Here is a 15,651-nt window from a genome sequence, read left to right on the forward strand (position 1 = left end):
CCTCCTGGGAGTGCTGTGCCACCTCTGATGCGGGCGCTCACTCTTTCCCTCAGACACCTCTGCATCACACCCCTCCACCCACACCTGTCTTGCTGCTGGGTGCTGCAGTTCCTGCTCAGAATGTGTTACATCCTTCACATGAGTCCCCACAGACCAGGGCCACAGGGAAAGGAAGCGATAGTTGTCGGCAGTAAAGCTGGAACAGCAGAGCTCCTGCTGCAGGCGCCATGGGGAGAGAGCTGTGAGGCCAGGGGCCTGGCCTTCAGGGCTGCTGCATAACGATTGCTCTAACAGTTGAGACAAGCGCGCCATGCCGAAGCGGCTGGAAGCGAGCCCTTTTCTCCAGAGATGGCGGGTCAAAGGCAAGCAGAGCCAGGAAATGTCAGAGAGGGTTCTTCAGCCCCCCTAAATCTTCCTTGACCCCGTATAAGATAAGCAGGTCCCAAGTAGACCCCATGTCCTCTAGTGTTGCAGGAAAGTTAGTTTCGAGATTGTCCCATGTTGCCTTTGTATTTGGATACCCTTAAGAATACTCTCCTAGCAGGCCACATGGAACAGGATGGGTGGGGACCTTAGCCTTCGCCTCTCTCCTTCTGTAAGAGAGCACACTTAGCAGCCTGGTTTGTGTGAACCTGCAGACTCGGCAGTTGGTGACTGTCTGTGACTGTAAGCTGCTGGCCAACTCCATCCATGGGCTGAATGCAGCCCGGCCCGACTACATCGCTTCCAAGGCCTCCCCTACCTCGGCTGAGGAGGAGCAGGTGATGCTGCGGAATGACCAGGACACCCTCATGGCCAGGTGGGCAGGGAGGAGCAGCCGGTCTTCCCTGCAGGTGGACTGGCATGAAGAAGAGTGGGTGAGTCTGCGGCCCTGCCTGGAGTCCTGCTGCTGAACTATAGAACTTCCCTCGCAGAGTGCCAGCTCCTTAGATAGCTAGCACCAGGTCTGCTTCCCAGGTGGCTCTGGGCCACTGATGGTGACAGGTTGACTGTTTCAGACCATAATATGTGTAAACTGTACATGATTTTGCTGGGAGCCAGGCCTCTCCCCTTACTAAGCCCCCTGCTCTTCCTTTAGGACTCTTTGTTGTTTGAATGCAGAGGCTCAGGTGCCCAGGCTGCCCCTGCCCCTGACGTCATGTCACTTAATGGTTCCAGTATGGGCCCAGAGCTGGATCCTTGTCTCTTTAGAAAGGGTCACATCCTACAACCTCTTTGTTGGGGCTACCTCTCAGAGGCATCCTGGGAAACACTGAATTATTCATTGGCAGCCTGTGATCTGTGTGGGTTTCAGCAACTCCTCCCAACCTGCCCTCTCTTCCTTCAGGCCCCACCCCCTATCCAGCTGTTTCCATTACTGTTCATCAGAAGGAAACCTCAGCCTTTGTGATGGTTGTAGGTAGCCCGCAGTGGAGGAGGCGGGGCTGAGCTCTTAGTGCCCTCTTAGTGCCCGGTGGCCTCAGGTGAGGCCTGTCGGAAGGCCATCTGTCTTCCCCAGTTGGCAGAGGATGTCTGCCAGGCTTTCAGTCGGTGACCACAGGCAGATCTGACTTGAAGGCCACTTGGGCGTCATTCTGGGACTGTAGGCTGTGTTCTGCCGTTGGTCTTCTGTTGCTCGGGCTGACCCCAACAGTCTTGTTGGTTTGAAGGAGAAGGTGTGGCTGAATGTCGACAAGAGCTTGGAGTGCATCATCCAGCGGGTGGACAAGCTGCTGCAGAAGGAGCGTCTGCACGGGGAGGGTTGCGACGACGTCTTCCCCTCTTCAAGCACCTGCTCCAGCAAGAAAGGTAACCGCGACAGCCAAGCCTACTGGATCAGGCCGGAGGAGCCCTTCTGTGACGCCCCCTCCTCGACATGCCCCTCCTCCATGCCCACTGCTGCATGCCATCCTCACTCAAGCACACGTGCGTATGCATCCATCCACGCTTCCCTCGCAGCCTCACCTCCGTGTGTCTGTGTCTGACTCCATGTGTGCCTCTCCAGTGCAGACTGCAGGGAGGGCCGGCAGGTAGCGCAGGGCTGGGGTCCACGGATGTACAGCACATAGGCAGGCTGGGGGCTCCTGTCTTCCCATGCAACTGGAGCCGACTGAATCTGCATCACCACCATGGGCAGGTAGATGGCGCCCTCCTGGGCTACAGTGCCATGGTGGGAAATCTCAGGTTTGTAAGCCGACCTGAGAAGCTGATGGGGGCTGGTGCAGATGCCTCTGTGGTGTTACTTGCATTGTGTTGGGATGGGTAGCCTGGTTTAAAAACCAGGCTCTGTAGGAACTCTGCTGGATGAGGGTGCTCGCAGCCCCACGGGCTCTCATTGGCTGGCACACCCTTCCCAGCAGAGGCATGGCGCATGCCTGTCGTCGTCGTGTAACTCAGTCAGATGGCACATACGCTAGACTGACTGGTTTGATACCCACCCTTAGTGGGGGTACAGAGCAGCACCACACAACAGCATACTTCAGAAAGGACAGGGCATGGTGAACACGGGCCTCAGAGCAGCCCGAATGCTGAGGACCCATGCGTCTAAGACGAATGGCTGCCTGGCCCTCCTCTATGGTGCCTCTCTCCCTCTCCTATAAGAGCCAGAGAACACTTGGGTCAAGTCGTCTGAGCCCTGGCTCAGCACCCAGCTCCTGCCTCCCTCTCCTGTCCATGGGGAGGAGCATCACGCTAAGTCCAGCCAAAGTGTGCAGGCCGGGCTTTGTGTGATGAGGGATTCTCAGACACCGAGCATCGAGTGCAGTCACGTGACTTCATCAGTCTCCTGAGAAATCTCATGTGTGACATGTCCTTTGCCTCTCATCTGTCTGCAATGTCCACGTCACCTACTTTTCATCTCGGGGAGCAGAGTGATAGCTGTCACCTTCCCAAGCCTGTGACAGACTCATGGGACTTGTTTGCCTTTGCTTTGTTCTCATCTTCTTGTTGTTTAATTTTTTTCTCAAAGTTCATTACTTACTTCTATTTAATAGAAACTTGTGTAGGTCTAGGGATGTAGTTAGGTGGTAGATCACTGGCCTACCACAAATGAATGCGGCTACTTAGGAATGAAGATATATATATATATCTTCATATATATATATATATATATATATATGATGTTTTTATAACTTCAAGTATTTTCTGCAGATACAGAGGAAAATGGTTAGGTATTTTAAAATTTAGGAGCTAGTATGTTATGAGATAAGGCTGTTCATCTTTTGTGACTGTGTCCAGGGTGCTTGTCCCAGTTAAGGTTTCTATGGTGGTGACAAAACAACATGACCAAAAGGAATCTGAGGAGGACAGGGTTATTTCAGCTCACAGCCCATCAGCCAGAAAAGTCATGGTGGGAACTGAAGACAAGAACCTGGAGGCAGAAACAGGTACAAGGCCACAGAGGAGCACTCCTTACTGGCCGGCTCAGCCTGCTTTCTTATATACCTTCCCAGGACTACCTGCTCTAGGGTGGCACCAACCACAGTAGTCTGGGCCCTCCCACATCACTCACTAATTAAGAAAATGCACTACAGGCTTGCTGACAAGTTAGTCTGGTAAGAATATTTTCTCAATTGCTGAATTGTTAACCCAAGATGTACAACCCCATCCTCATGTAACCCTAAGATTACCTACTGAATTGTTAAGATGGGATCTATAGATACACCCCAAGCCTCACATAACCCTGAGACTACATGCTGAAACTTGTAAGTGAATGGGGAGAGAGTTCATAGTGGTCATCAGATCTCAAAGAACTCCATGACTTTCGAGCAGTTGGGGAGCCACTGAGCTGAGATTGCCAGAGGAACCTCATTTCTCGCCTTGGGTCGAAAAGATGTCAGAGTTAACTCTCACAGGAATGATCCCACCCTGCTGTTTGAGATCACCGCAGGCACTCACAAGGCCCCTATACTTTCCTCCTCATTCGTAGTCCAGAAGTAGAGGTTACAGAGAGGTGAAGACAAACAGCTAATAAAAGCATGCAGTTTTTCCAGGCTTGGGATATCTCATTAGCCAGATAGAGGCTTAAGAAGTGCTGACTACACTGTTTCACACCCATAGGGTCCTGTCAGCTGGTGGTCTCAGAGTCTGAGCTCCGCCCACCAACCCCGGGCTCTTCAGCTTTCAAAGGCTTTATGTTTCCTTTCCCTCCTGTGAGCTTCACGAGTCACGTCTCAACATAGAGAAAGGACCCTAACTCACCCCTCCCCATAGCCTGCTGAACTCTCTCTGTCCACCCTTGGGAGTCCAAAGCCACCTCATTTCAGTTTCCTGCAGACAGCTTCCTAACTGAAGTTCACACACAAAAGGAGATACAAATCTACTCCTCTGATGCCTTTTCAAGCTGTTTTTCTCAGATTCCATTTAACTAGGAATTTTAGCATTTTAAAGGGAAATGTGGAATTGAAATGAGCACTTCCTAATAAGGCTCAGCAAAAGCAAACTAGAATCAAAATGGGTACTCTTTGAAGTCCTTGACAGCCTGGATGGAGGGACAGCCTGCCTGCAGGGACAGCTTGCCTGCAGGGACAGCCTGGATGCAGGGACAGCCTGGATGGAGGGACAGCCTGGATGCAGGGACAGCCTGGATGCAGGGACAGCCTGGATGCAGGGACAGCCTGGATGGAGGGACAGCCTGGATGGAGGGACAGCCTGGATGGAGGGACAGCCTGGATGCAGGGACAGCCTGGATGGAGGGACAGCCTGGATGGAGGGACAGCCTGGATGGAGGGACAGCCTGGATGCAGGGACAGCCTGGATGCAGGGACAGCCTGGATAGCGGGACAGCCTGGATGGAGGGACAGCCTGGATGGAGGAGTGTTAGTTGCATTTTTGAAGGTTTTTCCGGTATATTGGCTTTTATCATTGGGTCTTAACAGTGTAGAGTTCAGCAGTAGATCTTGAGCTCTGGATTCCGCAGTCAGGCAGGCAGTGGGCTCCACAGTTGGCATGCATGCTTGGTTGGTCAGTTTCTCTCACTGGTGTTGTAAGCTGGCATGCAGCTCCATCTCTGCATCACCATCAGTGTGGCATCTGGCATCGTGTGTGCTGTCAGCGTGGCCTCTGTGACATTGTGTGTGTCGGCTCACTCATCTTGAAGAACATTTTATGTTGAAGTGTTAGCAACATGGATATTGACTCTGGTGAATAACTTGTTCACCACTGAGAGGACTCAGTTGCTCCCAGCAGCAGGCATGCCCTTGGGGAACTGGGTAAGAGGCCTGAGCCCCAGCCTCTTGTCCATGTGCTGAACCGCCTTGCTACAAGCTGCTGACGCGGTGGCTCTGAGACCGAGCTGCTGTGTTTGACTCTGTGCTTCTCCTTAATCATCCCTGTTGCCCTCCATTTCTGTGCAGATTGCAGCCCCCCTCCTGAAGAGTCAAGCCCAGGTACGTGCTTTGCGCTCAAGGCTCTGCTGCCATCCTATAAATGCTCAGGTAGTGCGTGTGGCTCGATTATCAAAGGCTGTTTGTATAGTCAGGGGAATGTTTCAGTACTAACTTTGTTTTGACGTGGGACTGGGGGATAACCTGAAATGGCCACCAAACACACTGTTTTCTCTCTGTGCCCTGAGACCTTTGCATTTTGTTTATTTCTGAGTGCACTGGGCTTCCTGTGGTGGGTGATCTGATTTAGAAAGCTACATGTTTGTAGATATTCCTTGTACACTCACCTGGACTCCCACACGTAGCTCCTGAAGGCACAACTGGATGATTTGTGTCTACTGGGAATATAGTGGTACAGCTTCCTGTCAGCTTCTGCATGTGACACAACTTTCAAATTCTTATCAGACATTGATATGGGCCATAGTTGGGATTACTGTTAAATATGAAATTTTTCAGCTACATTTCCCTGGAGATCCTAAGGCCCTTGATTCTACCTCAGAGGTTTGCGAACTTCGTTCTTGAGCTAAATCCTGGCCACAGCCTGCATTGTAACAAATGTTGTGTGTCACCTGTTTTCAGGTAGTGCTGCAGAGACTCTGGCTCTTCTGGCCTATAGAGACTACTGTAGGGTGCAGCACACCCTGATCTAGTTCCTGACAAGCTTCCTATATACACAGCTTGTGGTTTTCTCACAGTGTGCATGTGCCTCTCTCCCCAAACAGATTTTCACTCTAAAAAAATCAGCTACATGATCATACCAATGATTGCATCTTTCTGAGTCGGTATAAGATGGTAAGACACAACTGTGTCACATCTAGAGTACAGCAGGTTATGGGCACAGGACTTACGGAGCCATTTCTGTCCACTGGCACAGTGCCATGAGTCCACGCACAGCGTGCACTAAGCCAGTGTCTGACCAGGCTCATCACGCCTCCCGGTTCGCTTCCTGGTCCCCATTCTCCAAACATCATTGTAGTGGATTGAGTGGGTCTTAGGTCCTGGTGTCATGGAGGAGCCTCAGAGCCACCGAACCTTAGTGGATGCACAGCTAACCCTGCTCTTCGCTCGCCTGGTGTCTGGCTTTCCCAGAGCCTCAGTGATGTGGCAGTCTGGGACCACGGCCAGCAGTCTGAGCCACAGAGGTGGCCTGCGAGACTGTGATGGGCGTTCAGGCTTCTTTTCCACTCTGGTTTCTGTCAGCACTCAGAAGATGCCTGGTTTATAGGACTCTTCTTCCTCTTGGGAAGTACTGGCAGCTTTTCCACAATTGATGGTAGAAATGATTCCCTGCCAGGAGTCCTGTACTGCATATTTAATCTGTATTAAACACACACAGTCCAGAGGTTGGAGACATCGATTCTTTGATGGGAGTAAAGTGCTCACTGTGTACTCAGGAGGATCTGACTTCAGATCCCCCGCACCCAGGTAAAAAGCCAGGAGTGGCAGAGCATGCCTGTGAGCCCGACACTGGGGAGGAAGGTAGAGACGGGCTGGCCCAGCTCACTGGCTGGCAGGTAGTGTGCACTGGGCACACGGGGAGAGTAAGGAGGGGATGATAGCGAGAATGCTGGACGTCAGCTTCTGCTCCCTACCCTTGCACACATGGATGGTCACACCTACACTGTACAAACATGCAGATACACTGCTTCCCATTCCTTGTTCATACTAATGGGTTAATTTACAAAAAGCAGCCTGTAGACAGAGAGAGCACTTAAAGCTGCTACCTGAGGTGGTGTGGGCCATGGGCTCGGGCAGCAGCTGTCACCAGGTAGCAGGTAGCTGAGGAGTGTACCCCAGAAGTGGGACAGCTGCAGCACGTGGGACATTGCTCAGCTGACCTGACTCAACAGTAAAATGATATAAAAGTCATAGCCATCACCATCTTTCCTTTTGAGGTAACACATTGAAAACCCTTCACCAGCTCCAGCCTCCCAGCCAGCTCCGCCCGGGTCAGTGCCGTGTGCTGCCACTGAAGTCAGTTTGGTTTGGAATTGTCTTAACGTGTTTCTACTCATGCATAAAACACATAGCACCCCTATCTCCTGCTGTCTCCTCAGCAGAAACAGGCTGACTAGTAAAGATAATGTCTCTGAGAGTCAGGCGGATGTGCACAGATGTCCTTCTGTTTGCCTTGGGATGGCTCTCAGCCTCCGAGCCCACGTCCTCTCTGTGAGTCAGACGGGAAGGTGTAAGAAATGCTGGCAATGGACTCTGGCCATCCAGCCTTGCCGGAGGCTACCTGGGAGGATGCTGGCTCACCCTCTTGTAAGTTCAAACCACCCATTTTCCGAGACAGGTACTGAGTGCCCTTTAGCCATTTCTTCTAGACTCTTTCTAGTTTAGTGACTAATTCATTGTTATATGAATTTCATTTTTGAAAAAGAGTAGTTAAAGTTAAAAAGTTGTATGAGGAAGCTTGGCTTAGCTAAACAAAACAACTTGTCTGTGCTGCTTATTTTTCGGTTAAAATAACCATGGTTATTGTATAAAATGTAATGATTGGAAAAGCAGAGTGAACATGGCCGCATTTGACGTGAACACTGCAGTGCTTACTGAAGAGCATGGTTTGGAGGGTAGAGGGTACTAGGGTGCTTTTAGTTTTTGAGATTGGCTATTGGTATGTAGCTCAGGCTAGCCTTGAGCTTGTTACCCTCCTGCCTCATCTCCCGGGCCCTGGGATTACAGATATGCATTACCATACCCAGCTACGAAGCAGATCCACTGACTTTACCTTTCCCCAACAACGTGCTCTACCCCCTGGTTTTCATTGGCCATTTCTGGCAGAATCTTAGAGTTCTTCAAAGAAGCTGGACACCTGGTGCCTGAGGAGTTCACAGGGAGAGTGTGGTCTAGGCATCTATCTTGGTATTGTCTCTCTCATTTCCCCAATAAGGTTTTGTGTGGCTGAGGGTCAGGGCCTGGCCTGTGTCTGCCACTGCACAGCAGCCAGGCCTGCAACTCATATTTTCCACTTCTCAGTCCAGTGTTCTTCGTCACTGTGTCATATTTGCTAAGACCTTTCTGCCTTAGATTCTAAATTTAAGCCTGCTCTTTTCCCCATTACAGACATAACCCTTGTCCACATGTAGTGTGCCGGCATATCCAGTTAGATCACTTCCAACCCTGGACTGCTCTGTGTACTGAGGCTAGCCGCTGAGTGTGGGCAAGTTCCTCCACGCATGCGGGGAGCTCAAGTGCTAGCCAGACGGCAGAGGAGCGAGCTAGGCTCCCTTCTCTTCCTGCCCTCAGACTGTCAGGCAGTGTAGTCGCTGGTCTGCAGCATGCTATCCCTCGGGATGTTCACTGCCGTGAGCTGTTTGGAGTGATGCTTCCCCAGTAGGGACGTGCTGATGCCTATTTTTGGACTTGCCATGTCTTCTCTCCTTGATGTCCCCCAAGAAGGAAGGAAACAAAAGCAGAACCAAAGCTGTCCCTCCCACTGCTCCTCCCCTCTGGTGCTTTCTTTTTAAAGGGTTATTTAGGTTCAGGGTTGGAGCTTCTGTCCATCTCTGAAAGAGCTGAGCTGGACATAGTTGATAACAAGCAGGGCCTGGGGGTTGAGGGCAGTGGGTAGGAGGAAGGGCCGTGGCAGACACCCCGCTGCGGGCCTTCCTATGGACTGCAGGGGCCACGTACTGCACTGAAGAAGAAGGTTGTCCTCTTGCACATGGGATCTGTTTCTGGCCCTGCCATGACCTGCAGGAACTTCTTTCTAGTTTGGCATATTGGGAAGGGTTTCTAGTAGCTGTAGGGTGAGTGGTAAGTGCTGTGTGTGGGCGGCACCAGACTAACTCAGGTAGAGGACAGACGGATGGACCGACGGACGGATGGATGGATGGACGGAGCAGCATTGGCTCTGGGCAAGACTCAGTTCTGTTTTTCCAGGCCATGTGGTGGGGATAGCAGTGTCAGGAGGCATAGAGGGGCTGGGGTACAGAAGGAAGGGTGGGGCAGTGGTTAGGGCAGGTGGTATGCTGCTTTGCAGAGCCTGCTTCTTGAAGCCTGTCTTCCGAATGCTAACAAGCCTCTCGCTCATGTGCAGGTGAGTGGAGCGAGGCCCTTTACCCTCTGCTGACCACCCTCACAGACTGTGTGGCCATGATGAGTGACAAGGCTAAGGCGGCCATGGTCTTCCTGCTCATGCAGGACAGTGCCCCCACCATCGCCTCATACCTCAGCCTGCAGTATCGCCGTGACGTCGTCTTCTGCCAAACCGTAAGGCCCCAGAGGACACATATGTACCTCCTACCTTAGAGAAGTTGGGTTCAGGGAGCTCTGCCCTTCCCCTCCGCTTGTGAAAAGAGCAGGTGTCCATGTTTCCTTCACCTGTTGCTTTCAAGTTTACTTAAAGAGGTGCAGAAAGGAGCCCGCCTCACTGATGAGCTGAGGTGCCTGCTCTGACTGGATTGCCCAGCACCGAGTGGGACAGTGGCAAGTGCCTTTATCTCTTTGCCACCTTTTTCCTTTTCTGTACAAGGAATGTCACTGAGAGCCACATAGACTGGTCAGTGCAGTTGAAAGAGCAGGCGCCCAAGCCTGTGTTGTTTATTATTACCTCTGGTAGCCTTGGATTACTGTAGTCTTAGAGCCAGAACATCCCTGGATCCCCAGGCCTCAGCCCTCCCTGAGGGATAAGACATTGTTGATGTCCCTTAGTAGACACGGGGCCTAGGGCCGGGAGCGAAGGCCCGCTCTTCACGCCATCACCTGTGTTCCTCCGCAGCTGACAGCCCTCATCTGCGGCTTTATCATCAAGCTGAGGAACTGCCTGCACGACGGTGGCTTCCTGCGGCAGCTCTATACCATCGGGCTTCTGGCCCAGTTTGAGAGCCTGTTGAGCACCTATGGTGAGACCCCAACTTGGAGGTGACCCCTGACCCAGGGACACAGGGTGGCTCCATCTGAGCCTCTACTGGCCTTTCCTTCCAGATGTCAAACAAGGTCAAACACTCCCAGGAAGTGTAGGAGAGCCAGGTGACGGGCCTGCACAGCTCTCACTCCCCTAGGTTTGCAGTGCTGATGTTACAGACCTTGGACAGCTTTCTAACGAGCGTGGGCGAGGATTTGGGCGGCTTCTGAATTGCTCCCACTAAAATCTTTGGTGCAGTGACACCTGTACATCGGAGACACTTATAATTGTATGAGCTCATTTCTATAACCGAGGAGAGTTGCAGGGGAAGGGGCAGGGTCAGTTAGAGACTTAAAAGCTGATTCCAGATTGCCCTTTGTGGAGGCTGCTTCCCCCCAGACCTTGTGTTTTGTGTTTTGTTTTGTTTTTAAATGTATTTCTTCCAAGAAGGTGAAAATGGACCATTTAGAAAAGGTGTTCATTTGGGATTATGGGTTCTTGAAGAGGTGTGCAGCTGTGGAAGGAGGTGGCCATAGCAATATTAGTCTACTGTTTCTGTTCCCATCCTTGAAGAGCTAGCATGGACTTTCGAGGTTCTGTGCATAGAAAGCATGAGAAGGGTGGTGCCCATTTCTACAGCTACATCTGCAGGGTTGCTATGCAGATTCCCTCTCAGAGAACGTCCTCCCATCGATGCCCTCAGCCACGTTCACAGATGTCCTGAGGACAGTGGCAGGCCTTGATATTACCCCTCTCTGTGTCATTTCAGGAGAGGAGTTGGCCATGTTGGAGGACATGAGTCTTGGGATCATGGACCTGAGGAATGTGACCTTTAAAGTCACTCAGGCCACTTCGAATGCGTCAAGTGATATGCTGCCGGTCATCACAGGAAACCGGTAAGATCATCACCTAACACTCCATCAGCAGCGGGGCTTCCCTGTGTCTGTCTCGTGGGATGCACGCCTCTCTGTACTTTGCTTTTACTCTTTTAGAACATGGTGTACAGCCGTCCCAGACCCATCTCGATTCTGTAATTTCTCCTTAAAGGCCTGAGTGGCATTGAACCACACTGGCCAAATCATCTCCCAGGGCTGGAAGTGTGCTTCAGGTCTGCCCTCTGCTCTCCCCATCCTGACCTCACTCGTGCTTTGTGTTTCCTCTCTCCACTAGGGATGGCTTCAACGTGCGGATCCCTCTGCCAGGCCCTCTGTTTGACTCCCTCCCCCGAGAGATCCAGAGTGGGATGCTGCTGCGGGTGCAGCCTGTCCTCTTCAACGTGGGCATCAATGAGCAACAGACCCTGGCCGAGAGGTGTGTGCTGGGCCTGTGCAGCTGGGCTTCGGTGTCCATGGAGCTGGGGTGTGAGCCCACCCCCACGTGAGAAATGCACCGTGGTTACGGGGAGACACTGTACAACCTTTAGTGGAGCAGGGCATGATCGGGATGACATGTTAGGTAGGTCGTTCTCCTGGCCATGGGTAGAAAGGCTGCAAGGGAGAGGTGAAGGTCTTGCTGAAGTGGCTAGGCCCCAGGGCAGTGCTGTGGAGCTGGGTTGCTGGAGCATAGTGTAGTGTTCTGAGAAGGGACTGGCTGAGGGGATGCGGTGTTGTGGAGTATAAGTAGACTGTGGCCTCGGCTCCTAGATCGGACGTGTAGGTCAGTGCCTTTACTGAGCTCAGGACAGTGCAGAAGATCAAGTTCAGAGGAGATGGCGACGGCCCAGCTGAGGCACCAGTCCAGAAGATAGAGCCTCCTGGAGGCAGGAGCCAGAGGAATCCATTTTGTGGAGAGTGGGCTCTTGGGAGCTGCAGCTGGAGGTGTCCCAGAAGAATGAATGGCACTCCCTGCATCCGGCTGTTGTTGGGCAGTTTCTGGAAAGGACAGAGACAAGTCCCGGGGCAGCGAGTGGAGAAGAGGGAGGAGGAGAGCGTGCATCTTAGGTGGAGTTGAAGAGTGGACAGTTCTGGCTTGGCTTGGTTGCTTGTTCCAGCAGCATGACAGCAAGTTTGCTTTGCTCCTAGTGAGGGAAGAACTCACAGAATGGGAACCTCCCTTAAGCCCAGGAGCAGGTGCCTGTGACAAAGAGAGACGTGTGGGCAGCAGGGTGACATCGGTGTTGAGCAGGGAGTACTGCCTTTGAGGTGAATCCTGGTAGTTCATCGAGCGGTGTGGCAGCAGGCTGGGCTGAGGGCCCGGCTCTCAGACTGCAGTGGCAGGGCCTTCCTCCCTCCTTTTGATATTTACTGTTTAGCCCCATCCACTGCTTGTCTCAGGCATTTGGTGTGGTTATTCTCACAGCAGGGAGTGGGCACAGGTTAGACCTACTTCATGAGGAAAGAGGGAAGGCTCCGGGCCAGGCCAGGGGACACTTAGTGTTCACATGGCAGAGTGACTTCAGACCCCAGCAGAATGTCCTTGGTCCCTTGACCAGGCCTACTCAGTCAGTCAGCCGGTTCTCAAGGGAGGCTGGGAGGGAGGATTAAAGAAAAAAAGAGACAATTAGATACCATTATGGTATGACCCCCACAAGTGCTGAGGCAGGTTTACCCAGTCTGTTTTTATATCACTTAGGTACATATAAAGAGTAGGGTCAGTTCCAAGGCATAAACAAAGTAGTCAAGGAACAAACAAAGCATAAACAAAGGTCCTGAGGTCACTGTTTCTAGGGATTGATCAAGATTTAAGGAAGACATCCCTCCTCGGTTGTATTTTTCTTGAGCTTACTTCTTTGCCCAATTGCAAATATTCTTACCAATTTCCTAGAAGCGGCACCTAAAGCTTTCCACAGTCCCTGCTCCCCCTACTGCCGTCCCCTTTCCTAGTGCCTTTGAGGGAGGAAGACACATGAACTCTAAGAGAACCTGTGACACACGTGGGCCTTTCAGCCTCTGAGCCTGGTGCCTTATGCCATTTTATCATTGCTGTGACAAGATGTCTTTAACAAGATAAAAAACATAAGAAGTGAAGGTTGATTTTGGCTTATGACTGTGGAAGTTTCAGGCCATGGCTGCTGGATTCATTGGTCCTCAGACTGTTCATGACAAGGCAGAAAGTCATGGGGTAGAAATCACACAGTGGGGCAGAGCAGCTTACCCTGTGATGTGTGGGAGACAGAGCAGAAGGGCCAGAAGGCAAGGTGACTCTTCAGAGATGTGCCCCTGTGTCTACTTCCTCCAACTCGGCCCCAGCTCCTTCTAGAGGTTTATCTGGGAACTCATCAGTGAACCCATCAGGATGTAGACACCTCTCACCAGTGCTCAGAGCCCATGCCTTCCACGTGTGAGCATGCATGAGAGAAACTTCTTCTAACCCCTGCTCCAGTGAACTCTTAGGCACCCCTGTGGTGAGACTCAGTGGCTCCTGCTTGTGAAGTTCCTCCCTAGTGCTGTAGGGATGGCTCCAGGACAGAAGGAAGGAGAGACTTAGAGACTTGGGGTTTAGGCTTGCAGGTTATCTACTTGGGAGAATCATTCCTCAAGCTTTCCTTCAGCTTTCAACTTACTGGTAATGACGTGGTTCCTCACTGATGTCCTGATTCCCCCCAAGGTTTGGAGATACATCCTTACAAGAAGTTATCAACGTGGAGAGCTTGGTGCGGTTAAATTCCTACTTTGAGCAGTTTAAGGAGGTTTTGCCGGAGGACTGTGAGTATTCCCTCCATCGGAATGTGCTCCACACTGCCCATGCAGTCTTCATTCTGGATGCCTGAGCTCCAGCTCTGTTTTCTGACCTGAGCACCGCCCAGCTCATTCTGCTGCAGTGTTGTATACAAACAACACACGGATGTATGAGAGGGTTCCTTTTCTGCCCTCACATTTGCTCGGGACCCATTCTTCTGGCTTGAGCCCCACCCAGGAAAGCCTCTATGGTGCCCCACCCCTGTTCCCCTCTTCTGTGGTTGATCTCTTCCTCTAGACACGATGTCATGTTTCCTGACACTGCGCTCTGCCTCTCCCTAGCATATTCCCTGGCAGACCGTGTGCACCTGCTGGGAACACTGGGGCTGGAAGAGGGAGGGGAGATCTTGGAGGCAGTCCAGGGGTTCTGTTCGAGCTGTCCATGTATATCTGTCCCTGGCCTATAGAGTAAGATGCAGAAAAGATACTTCCTCCTGAATATCCATGGGCACAATGACCCTGCCACAGTCCCCCAGAGGCAGTGGAATTCCACATTGTGCTGACATATGGTTCTCTGTCCTTGACATGAGGACACTGTCTGAGAGGGTTCTGGCAGCCACAGCACTTGGGGAGAACCCCAGAGCAGCTCAGCAGAGCTTTTAGCTGCTTAGGTTTTCTGAATTCATCCCAGAGAACTCCCAAGCTTCTGCTGTGTTTAGCTCATGAGACAGAACTGCCTCTTGGGGTTTCACATAGAGCGTAGATCTGCCCTGACTGGAGATTTTTCTCTTATGTGGGATGGCTCTGAAGAGGAACAGTATATGGATTGGGGAGAGAAGCAGGCTGTCTTGCAGTCTCCTAAAGGTGAGATGGACTGGAGTTGAGAGCCTATGATGAAACAGTGCAGAGAACACTCAGGAATCACTGATGAGGAGTACTAGGCTAAATGCTCGTCCGCATGGTTCCTGTTCACTGAATTGTGAGACAGCAGTAGTGGTATGTGTGTCCAGGGAACGGAAGGGTTGCCTGGCTGTGGACCCTATGTGTATATACAGTCAAGAAGGACCCAGGAGAAGGCACTGGCATCTATTTGGCAGTGCTTATTTGGGAAAAGGCTGCCTCTGCTTGCCCTCTTTGGTATGCTGGTTAGACTGGAAGAGGGGGTACACAGGCCACTGGCAGCCCCAGAAAGGCTGAGTCTCACCTGCTGATGATAGGGCATGGTCCAGGGCAGAGGCATACTGCAAGGTTCTCACTGAACACCAGGTCCACCAAAGCCAACACTTTGAGAACTTAAAGCATATTGACACTTTTGTAATGTCCTAGTTAGGACAGCTTCTATTGCTATGACACAACACATGACCAAAAACAACTTGGGAAGAGAAAGGGTTTATTCGGGTTACACTCCATATCACAGTCTATCATCAAAAGAAGTCAGGGTAGGAACTCAAGGCAGGAAGCTGGAGGTAAGAAGTGATGGGGAGGTCATGGAGGGGTGTGGCTTACTGACTTGTCCCCCCCCATGAGGTCATGGAGGGGTGTGGCTTACTGACTTGTCCCCCCATGAGGTCATGGAGGGGTGTGGCTTACTGGCTTGTCTCCCTATGAGGTCATGGAGGGGTGTGGCTTATTGGCTTGTCCCCCCATGAGGTCATGGAGGGGTGTCACTTACTGGCTTGTCCCCCCATGACTCTCTCAGCCTGCTTTCTTAGAGAGTTCAGGACCAGCAGCCAGGGGTGACATCACACAACAGGGTGCGAAGGGGGTATAAAAAGAGAGAAGGGGGGTTTAGGGAGTGTGGCACGGCGGTGTGGGGGAAGGG

General features: G+C 51.8%; 1 protein-coding gene across 10 annotated transcripts in view; it reads left to right on the forward strand.

Annotated features, from left to right (window-relative positions):
* The window catches only part of Inpp4a (inositol polyphosphate-4-phosphatase type I A), a 114,492-nt gene that overhangs the window by 83,308 nt on the left and 15,533 nt on the right, over positions 1-15,651 (forward strand). For 5 of the 10 annotated variants that reach the window (XM_052193012.1, XM_052193010.1, XM_052193014.1 and 2 more), the window contains 8 exons: positions 639-857; positions 1,650-1,905; positions 5,334-5,366; positions 9,406-9,578; positions 10,087-10,210; positions 10,982-11,108; positions 11,383-11,523; positions 13,759-13,856. In XM_052193012.1, coding sequence (XP_052048972.1) covers positions 639-857; positions 1,650-1,905; positions 5,334-5,366; positions 9,406-9,578; positions 10,087-10,210; positions 10,982-11,108; positions 11,383-11,523; positions 13,759-13,856 — 1,171 coding nt within the window. The remainder of the gene's footprint in view (positions 1-638; positions 858-1,649; positions 1,906-5,333; positions 5,367-9,405; positions 9,579-10,086; positions 10,211-10,981; positions 11,109-11,382; positions 11,524-13,758; positions 13,857-15,651) is intronic. The other 5 variants (XM_052193018.1, XM_052193015.1, XM_052193019.1 and 2 more) reach the window with 3 other exon arrangements.

The sequence above is a fragment of the Apodemus sylvaticus genome, chromosome 9, assembly GCF_947179515.1.
Source record: "Apodemus sylvaticus chromosome 9, mApoSyl1.1, whole genome shotgun sequence".
Classification (NCBI taxonomy): Eukaryota; Metazoa; Chordata; class Mammalia; order Rodentia; family Muridae; genus Apodemus; species Apodemus sylvaticus.